Source organism: Motacilla alba, chromosome 6, assembly GCF_015832195.1.
Source record: "Motacilla alba alba isolate MOTALB_02 chromosome 6, Motacilla_alba_V1.0_pri, whole genome shotgun sequence".
NCBI lineage: Eukaryota > Metazoa > Chordata > Aves > Passeriformes > Motacillidae > Motacilla > Motacilla alba.
This window is the reverse complement of record NC_052021.1, coordinates 31837748-31847541: the sequence shown is the minus strand read 5'-3', so window position 1 is coordinate 31847541 and position 9794 is coordinate 31837748. Positions and strand designations below refer to the sequence as shown.

At 43.1% G+C, this 9794-nt stretch overlaps 1 protein-coding gene across 1 annotated transcript; it reads right to left on the bottom strand.

The window, feature by feature from the left end:
- Positions 1–78: 78 nt before the first annotated feature.
- Positions 79–9229, bottom strand: LOC119702565 (CUB and zona pellucida-like domain-containing protein 1). Its single transcript, XM_038140848.1, has 9 exons — positions 9108–9229; positions 7752–7887; positions 6704–6918; positions 5561–5711; positions 4568–4791; positions 3536–3708; positions 1960–2345; positions 1368–1636; positions 79–425 (listed from the first exon to the last, which is right to left on the bottom strand). Exons 1-9 carry the CDS (start codon positions 9187–9189, stop codon positions 253–255), a joined length of 1809 nt encoding a protein of 602 aa, XP_037996776.1. The 5' UTR covers positions 9190–9229; the 3' UTR covers positions 79–252.
- Between the last annotated feature and the right edge of the window lie 565 nt (positions 9230–9794).

Sequence of the window (9794 nt, the reverse complement as noted above, 5' to 3'; positions counted from 1 at the left end):
TCATACCTGTAAAGGTATAAAGTCCATCCTGAGGCATATACACTTTTTCAACTCAGTGACTTGAGATAGAGGGCTAAATTGAGACGGTTTTGGGTGTGGATTTTTTATTTGATAACAAAAGAAGTTCAAATTGATTTCTGAGTGTTGAGTTCCAATGCTGTTAATTTAATAATTTTTTATTTTTTCCCTCTTCCTTCTCTGGGTGACAAATATGAATAGCAGTTGACACTAAATAGAAATCTCCAGAAGTAGTTAAAATGAGTTTTGGACATTCTGATAGCTGTATCCTACATGGTGTTTGCGATGCTTTAGTATCACAGCTACCACAATGAGAATGTTTGAAATTAAAACCACAAATGCCAGAGTGTAGAAGTTGTATTGTTGCAGGTTTGGTGTTTTTTCAGCTTCCACTTCAGTGAGGGATTCTGTGTAGAGAGAAAAATAAAGTGTTTAAATTTAGATTACTGTATGATTTAACTGGGAATTAAATAAGCATTTTTTCAGCTATTTTCATTTGACATGACCCACGCAGAGTGCAAATCCTGAATAGTAGTGCTGAAGAGTTGTAAAAATTACTAATAAAACAATCCTGCAGATCATCATGATGTTCAATTCTTTGCTATTGCTGCAGCCAAGTTTCTGCCAAGCAGTGCTGTCACCATGGGAGAGATTGGAGACATTTGCTAAAGCAAAGTTGGGCAAAAAAAAAGCAATTTGTGGTTTCAGTGGTTTCCTATCTGCTCCTCAGTAAAACTAATTCTGCTTTATACTATTTGTACTTGAATATTTGCCCTTGAGTTACAGATGTGTTCACTTCCACGCATATGGATGCAAAATCTTTCACTATTGAAATAAATGGGTACTTATCTGAAATGTTGCTAGAGTTCAGAAAGGTTAATAATTAAAAAAAATTTAATTACTATTAAGAGCAACATTAATTCTAAATAATATTTCCTAGCTCTGATACCTGAAAGCAAGTGGCCCAATGTGCTTTTCCCAGATGAAGCTTTGGGCTCCAGAAAAGGGAGAACAAAATGAGCACAGTGGGAGTAGCAACACAGGCTTTTAAAAATAGCTTTTCCATATTTTGTAGTTTCTCTTTGCTCTCAGTACCTACTGCAGATCAGACTGCAAATGGCTCTGAAGCTTAGTTGTCATACAAACACTTCTGCAGCTCTAATTTAAAGGCATGCTGCTTTTGGTTTCTGCTCTCAAGCCTGTCCTTTTTCCTCCTGTGCTGTGCATGCGGTGGGAGGATTTTACCTGCCTAGAGTCAGTCAGCTGTGTTTATTATGTGGAGTCCCGACCACAAAACCGAGTGAAGTGCACACATACCTATATTAATTTTTTTATTTTTCCCCTCTCACCTGAGTGCTCAGCAGCCCTGAGATCTCTTTTCAGGCGGATGGGACCCACCACAGTGTTAGTTTTCCATGTGTAGGGAGAGGTGGCTCTTTTCTGCCTGGAGATGCAGCCTCTGGCACAGCGAGAGTTGGTGGTGTTGCTGTCACAGATCACAATGTCACATTGCAGATAAACTGATGGGAAGCTCCTCAGGAACCTGAAGGCCCTAAATTTGAATCTTCCGTGGTTTTCAAACGCTGGGTAGGTTACCACAGTGTCATCTTTATTGCAGCTGCAAAAGGATGTGCAGATCTGTTAAAACAACCCCCTTGGAATGATCATTCTTGCTAAGCCCTGTGAGCTGTAACTACAGCATTTAACCAGGGCACTGTTCCTACATGTGGGCATACGTGATGTGCATTTTTGCTTTGCCCAGCATGGTGTGGTGCATGTTTTTCCTGGCTCTGTGGAACATCTTTAAATTTATCTGCAACTCACTTCCAATCACAGTCTACTGAAGAAGCTAAGTGGAAGAGACAAAAATAAAAGAAGTGCAATTGACGTTTAGATCCCATTTCCTCTCACGTTAGGAGACTGTAATAAAATCAGCCTTACCCACTCCTGATCAGGTCGTATGTCAGTGATCCAGAGCCAGGCTGTGGAGATGCAGTGCAGGTATCAATGAACACCTGAAGGTTTGGGTCAGTGGAATGAAGAGTCACTTCAGCAAAGAGAGTTTGGTTCAAGTCTACGTAGTATGGGGAGTATTGGATGGGCTTGGAGAACAAATCTGACTCGTAGAAGGCCATGCTGACATTGTACCTTCCCCGAGCAGCCAGCTGTTGGATGGCATTGTTTGTTGTGGTGTAAATGAGCTCCAGGGTTTCATTGTTGCTCATGGTGCACCGTGCAGTGATCTCGATGTTCCTCTGGCGGGTGATGGCGCTGCCAGCTGGAGCCAGGGAGATGGTGTTGGTGTAAGTGATGCTGTGCCCTTCGTCCTGGGGAAGGAACCGTGCCAAGGGCTCAGCTGGGGTTGCACCAGCAGAGCAGTTGAAAGGAATTGTAGCTAAACTTACGCACTGTCAGGGCTCATCCCCAGATTGGGGTAACCCCGAAAGATGGAAAAGTCTCTCCCCCAGTCCGTGCCTTCAAAGAAAGACTCAGTAGAACTCAGTCATCCGGTCTCAAGGTAGTTTATTGTTGGTTATCTAAAAGATTTTCTTCTGAGCTGCTGTGGCCCATTCAGCAGGTCAGACAAAGGCACACACCACTCCCAGGGGCTGGTGCCATCTTTTGTATCATATATTACATGTTACATGTTTATAGTTTTTCCCCAATACCTACTACTTATATTGAATGGTGACTTTCTACTCTAAGCCAATCCGTGAGTGCCAACATCACCAAAGACATGGAGGCTGGGGAGAGGAAAGAAGAAGGACAGGGCACACCCAAATCCCTCCATCTTAGAACTCCTGACCCCCATGTACAAAACTTAGACCCCTCTGTACAAGGCCCAAAACCCCCCCTGTACAGCACTCAAAAACTCTTCCCTTCACTTTGCGACTACTTCTACTGCAATACCTAAACCTTTGTGCCTTCCTGTTCTTCCTGCAAGGTTGGTAGATTGTTCCATGGGTCAGGCTCAAAGCCACAGGGGTCTCTGGCCGCATGCCAGGGTCTCAAATGCTTCTGACCTAGGCCCGGAACATCCGGGAGTGTCCTGGGGACATTCTGGGTTCTGACAACACACCTGCCCAGCTGTGCTTATCAGAACCTTGCAACTGTGAAACAGGCTGCGGCCAAAAAATCTTACTTTTATTTTATCCTTTTGTTTTTCCTAAATACTGAACCAATCCAGGCAGCAACAAGGTTAAGGAATATGGATTGTGGGAAGTACCAAAGCTGTGCTCCAGTCACCCTTATCAAATCAGTGCTATGAACTAGCTCTTGGGAATCTTTTGGGGGTTAATTTGTGTGGATTCTCCCAGATTTCTTTTGAAAGGTTCACTGATCATCAGATTCTTAAAGAGGCAAAAATGTTCTTTGTACTTCAAGATGGGAAACATGGAATGGGATGAGCTAAGTGAAAACAAAATCAATGTACTCACATGCTATTCATACACTGCTTTTACCAGCTCTTACCTTTCCTAAGCTCTTGTTAGCTTATTCATATTTTTGTCCCCTTTACCTTTTTAATTGTTCCACAGCTGGCCAATGGGAAGGAGAAGATCACTGAATCTGTTACAACTGGTCTGCAAGATGGATCATTCAGCTGCAGGTGAGCTTCCCTAAAGCCAAGGGAGGCCAGGTAAGACTTGCTCAGAACAATTCTCATGCTGTCTGAAGAGCAGGTAAGGGTTGCTGCCATCGAAAAAGAATCAAACAAAACAAAAACCACATCAGGACAAACTGCAGTGGTCATGTCTCACTTTGTCTAAATCCTTGAACCTGTCATATGATTCTGGATTTGTCAGTGAAAAAGTTCAGCCCACTTGAGGCCATGCAGAAGTTGCACCAAAATTTCATGCTCAACTTCAGAACTAGAGCAAAACCCCATAAAACACATGCTGAAAGTTTAATTTAAAACCCAGTAACACAGAAGGGTCTCTGCATTTTTAAAAGGGAAAACGAATCCAAGTGCTGGTGCAGAATGGTGGGTAAGGGAATTGATTTATCTCAGGCACTGAGGCTTTAGAAACTCTTTTGCACCTCAATTAATGGGAAGATGGGCATGCAAGGATATAGGGCCAATAAGGAAAATAAGGCCCAGCTCAGGGGGCAAGGAAATGATAACATTAAACTCTTGACCGACCAATGCAGACCAGGAAAATTCCCGAGTGCCTTAGGCAACCAAACCATTTAACTAACCAGACAATAGGAGTTTATCTTTGCATCTTAGCATGGTAACAGTGCCTGTTTTGCACAAAAGAAGGAAAACCTTCCTTCTTTTAGAAGATTTTAGAAGATTTTAAGTGGTGCCAGCCAAAAAAAAAGCACCCAAAAGTGAAAGAATTGGTTTTCTTTTGCAGATGGGTCAGGAAGTAACTAATGCTCTCTAGGTGAGATAATGTGGGATTTTTGTGTGTAAAAGGAGTTAAAAGACTACCAGTAAAAAGGCCTCACTCCTCAGTATCAACCATCAGTTCTTTTGGATGTTTGTGAGAGAAGAATCACGTTATAAAAACAATCAGCACCCTCTCCATGTAGCAGGGACACTCACTGTTGGGCTCCATGGGACCTGGCAGGGGAGCAGTGGAATACTGAGCTGAAAATCCTCTGTAGGAGTTGGTGTCATCTGTGGACAGCACGACTGTCATCGTGTTTGAAGAAGACTCAAATGTGGGCTGGGCACGCCCACAGACCTTCCCCAACAATCCAGAGGCCGTGGTGGGGCCATCATAGACTGCTGTGAAGTCAAGCTGGCAGTTTCTGTCCAATTCCAGGCTGCAGACAGAGGAAAAATCATTACAGGGAAATCTGAGTGCAGCTTTGGTTGTACTGGATAGAGGATCCAGTGCAGGTAGAGTGTCTGAGAGTTCCACTCAACTGAGGCAATGGAATGGAGAACAGAGCGCCACAAATAGACATTGTTAAAACAACAACAACAACAACAAATTATTCTGTTTCTCAAAATAATTTTTAAAGTGTAGGGTTGGCTTCTGAAACCTCTTGTGTGTATCACAGAGGAAGATTCTTACAATTTTTCACCAGTGGAGGGTGGATTCTCCCAGAGCAGCATTAGAGATGGACCCTGGCCAGGAATTCTCAGAGCATGGTCCACCCTGTGCAGAGTTAATCATCTCAGAGGGCAGTGGTCAAGGTAAAGATTCCCTGTGGAATCCTGTACATTTCATACTGAATTCTTGCAGGGCATTGATATTCAGTCTGAATATCTCAAGATATGGACCTACACCTCATGGTTGGTCACCTGAGTTGTTTTCTGCATTTCCCTGACTGACACTGCAGCTGCTTTAGGGTAATGCACAGGGATGGGAAACAATCATTTTATCATAACAGTCAACAAAAGCCTTTATTTTAAAAGTGTACAGATGTTCTAAAAGTTAAAAAGCACTTCTTCTTATGTTTAACAAAGTCATGCCTTTAAATAGAATGTATAAAAAGAAATATAACATTTATAAATATATATAAATAGGGATATATATATATATATATAAAATATATAAAAATGAATATAAATAGGGAATTTACTCACAAAAAGTCTTGGAACTCTAAGTTTATCTTTGAGTTTTTTGGTGCTTGTATGTGCCAGACACAGTATCTGAATTGAGGGTAAGGTGCTGGGTAGTTGGGGCTGCTGAATGTCCCATTGGGACCAGTTAATTGTCCCCCACAATTTTCAGTTTCTGAAAAGAAGAGGAGATATTTTGGTAACAGAATACGTCATATAATGAGTCATATAAAAAAAAAAAAAAAACCAAAACAAAAAAAACCCCAACCTTATGTAACTATCAGGATTGATTCTTTAGGACTCCAGTCCTTTGGAAATGATTAAAGGTACTAAAGATGGAAATTCTGTAGGGAATTTGAGGTGGAATTACTAAGTGGAGCCAGTGGTCACTATTTCTGTGAGGGTGAGTGTGGTGACCCCTGAGCTGGCTGTAGATGGGTTAACTTTGGTGCTGGGAGCAGCTTAGTGAGAGCCACTTTTTGGATAAATTTTGGTGCCCTCTTGAAAAGCTGCTAATGAAGATGCTACACCAACCGTGGAAGTGCAAAATCTGCAAGTATGAGAGAGATTTTACTTGATAAAAGCAAAAAAAAAATCAAACCAGTGGAACCTCAAAGAAATGTAGAGTAGAAACAGGGCAGAATCTTTCAGCAGCAAAATTAGAGACTGGAGCTGCATGAACTGGGATTTGGTAACTACTCTGTAAAATTAAGTTTTTAAGAGATTAATACCATGCCACCCGCTCAGCAAAAGCAAAGGGGCTGGTCACAAGCTCAGACTGATTCTTGATAAGCTATTCTTATCTTTCAAAAGAAAAAGAGTAAGGAGCTTTTTGAATTAAAATCCTTACTGACTTCTGTGATCTGTACTTGGCAGGAGTTCTGACTAGATGGTCAAATTCTCCTGGGTAGATGCTGTAATATCTGCAAGCTGAGTGCATTTCACAAAAGTCTGGAGGTAAAAGTAAAGTCCCATAACGTCACCTTCGCCATCACTTCTCTAAGTTAAATTTAACTTTTTGGGATCTCTGCAAACGCATTGCTTGTGCCTCTTTCACTGATTTTTGCCCCACTCCATTGTCTGAGGCCTGAAGACCCGAGTGAGACTGATTAAAGTTTCTTTTATTGTGTTTCATTGCTGCAGTTGAAATGTTATTTAACGGCTTACTTGATCCTGGTGAGAAGAAGTAGTAGTAGACAAAGAAGTTTCGTGTGAAAGCCACGGAGTTGGTTGTTATGAGGAAAGTTAAACTGTCTGAGGATGATTCAAGCACTGGGACTGCATCTGTGTCAGCACACACTTGTCCAAGGAGAGGGGAAGCAGTGGAGGGACCATCAAACACTTTAATGCTTTCTGTTTCACAGCTTGAAGAGGGAGCAAATCTATTGGAAAAAGCAGAGTGAGAATCACCTGAGCCCCTTGGCAGACACGCAGTGGCAGTCCCACAAATACAGGCTGGGTGGAGAACGGGCTGGGAACAGCCCTGAGGAGGTGGATTAGGGGGTGTTGGTGAATGAGACACTCAACATAACCCAAAAGTGTGCACGAACAACACGAAAATGAATGGGAGATTGAGGGAGGTGATTCTTCCCCCCTGCTCCCATGGGACCCCACCTGGAATGCTGCATCCCGCTCTGGGAGCCCCACACAAGAAGGAAGTGCTGGAGTGAGTCCAGCGGAGGCCATGGAGATGCTCCCAGGGCTGGAGCCCCTCTGCTCTGGGACAGGCTGGGAGAGCTGGGGGTGCTCACCTGGAGAGGAGAAGGCTCCAGGGAGAGCTCAGAGCCCCTGCCAGGGCCTGAAGGGGCTCCTGGAGAGGGACTGGGGTCAAGGGATGGAGGGACAGGAAAAGGGGGATGGCTTCCCACTGCCAGAGAGCAGAAATAAGATGGGATTTGGGGAAGGAAGTCTTCTTTGTGAGGGTGGCAGGCCCTGGCAGAGGTGCCCAGAGCAGCTGGGGCTGCCCCTGGATCCCTGGCAGTGCCCAAGGCCAGGCTGGACAGGGCTTGGAGCAGCCTGGGACAGTGGAAGGTGTCCCTGCCATGGCAGGGGTGGCACGGGATGGGATTTAACTCACATCCAACCCAAACCATTCTGGGATTCACTGGAGGGCACAACACAGATTCAATAGAGAGAAATATTTAGAAGCAATCCATTTCTGTGCTATATTCCAGTGAATTAAAACACCACAAAAGCATCTGTAGGAAATACTTACTTAAAATGGGAGAAAATGAGCCTAATTGTTTGGTTTGCATTCCTCTGGATTTGCCAGATGCAGTTTGCATTTGCATTTAGTTCAATCCTTAATGCTTTGCTGGGCTCGTGAAGTGAAGCCCCACAGCGAGGCACCCCTGTTGAACAACAGCAACCACAAAAGCAGCTTGCAAGGATATCTCTCAAGTTTTCTCTTGCAGTAAATATTTAATCCTCCATTATACAAAGACTGGGAGAGTCCATCATCAAACAGACATGAAAAAATGTGCTAATTTAAAAAAAATTATTTTATTTTGCTTCATCTTATGATATCTGATGAATCAGATGGTAAAAGAATATTAAAAAGCCATGGTTTGTCTTGGTTTTCCTAGTAGCAGAGAAAAGGATCAAGCCAGTAGCACAACTGGAAATGCCAAGTGCTGCAGGACACCTCAGCATCTCTCTTCAGCAAGGTTTGTCACCACAAGCAATTCAAGCCTTGGGACTTGTAAGGACTCTAATGAAAAAGCCCCACAACTCAACTATGTCTGACATCACTGACACCATTTATAAGTTATGAAGTAGTTGAAGTAATGGCCATTGGATAGGAAACTTTGTAGAAAGTTTATAATCCACTCTGAGCATAAGATCTCCTTTCTGCTTTAATATTAAATATAAAAATAACTGTCTAAAGCAGTCAGAAGAATTTTCTGTAGAGTGCATGCAGCCCCAGAAAATAAGGCCAGGCTTTCTGATGGACTCCAGAGGAAACAGAAAGGTTGAGGAGAGACTTTTACCAACACAAATGAATTACAGAGACAACAGAACAGAATTACAGGTCAGTCCCACCCTCCTGCACTCTCTGGCTTCTGGGGTCAGACACCAGCGGAGCAGCTCTGCTGCAATATTTCATTATCCTGCAATAGCTACCCTGCTTTAATCAGCCCCATTGCTGATCTGAGCACAGAATGGGGATCCCAGGCTGGGCAGCAAACAGCTCTTTATTGCTTCTCGTTGAACAAAGGAGAAATGAACAAGTCTCTGTCAAAAAGCAAACATTTCCCAATTAGTCTCCTGATTTCTGTTATTCCAATGTAATGTTAATTTATAAAAGCAAATTCACATTCCAGAGTAGAACTGCTTCAAAATCAAGTTCTTAAAATAAAATAACTGCCATAGGGTGGACTGCATAGAATAGTTTTTATTGTTTACCATTTTTAATGCTTGCAGTCACGTTTAGGTGTCACTATCACACCATCAGCACATTAAAATAAGATTTGCTCTTAGAGGTGTTTAACATTTTGCCCTTCAGTTGCCTATATAAGGCAACTGTTGTGCAGAAATCAATACAATATCACAGATAATCAGATTTCCATACCTGTGAATTCTATTGAGTTGCTTTCAGAGAGAGCCAGAGCAGTGAGGAGAGGCAGGAGGAGGAACTGCCTGAGCAGCTGCATTTTGAGGGCAGCTGGGGAGGGCAGGCTTTGGCTTTCCTGACTTTTATACCTCCTGCTATTTCACAACCATCCTGCAGTACCAAGAGGGAGGGTTTAATCTGTCAGTCAGCGTTTCTTTTTAACAGATACAAATGAGAAAGTAACAGGTGGGCCCATTTTTTAAACAGGCACTGTGTGGAGTAAGTTTAAAGTGCTTTTGTCAGCTCTCAAAGCACATTTTCCAGTAGATTTCATTGAGAGGCTGTTTGGGGGTGTTGGCATGAGCACGGATGTTGTGGAAGGGATTCACAGACTCCCTTGGGAGACACATTTGCAGTTTTCTCTCAGCACTGCTCAGCAGGAGTTTGGTTTCTCCCACCTTCATTTTGACAGCTCTTCCTTTGGTTTACACTGGGCAGATCATTCCCTGTCCTTGCTGAGGATTGCAAAGCGCAGCTCTTGTAAAAGAGTTGTCCTGAGTATATTGCTGAAACACCCAGGGGTGAGCAAGGCCAGATTGTCACAGATTAAAAGGAGAAGATTGCACTGCAACCCCTTTGCAGACAGGACTTTCTTACACCCTACACTAGGAGCTACAGAAGAAAAAAGGAATCAGCATTTCCTTC

Bases quoted from the DNA above. Each gene is read 5' to 3' on its own strand.
- LOC119702565 (XM_038140848.1), bottom strand. From the start codon at position 9,189: ATGCAGCTGCTCAGGCAGTTCCTCCTCCTGCCTCTCCTCACTGCTCTG. The intron at 5,712-6,703 runs GTAAGCCGTTAA...TCTTCTTTTCAG, and splicing joins CTTCTTCTCACCAGGATCAA to AAACTGAAAATTGTGGGGGA. The intron at 2,346-3,535 runs GTAAAGGGGACA...TTCCTTCCCCAG, and splicing joins GCTGTGGAACAATTAAAAAG to GACGAAGGGCACAGCATCAC.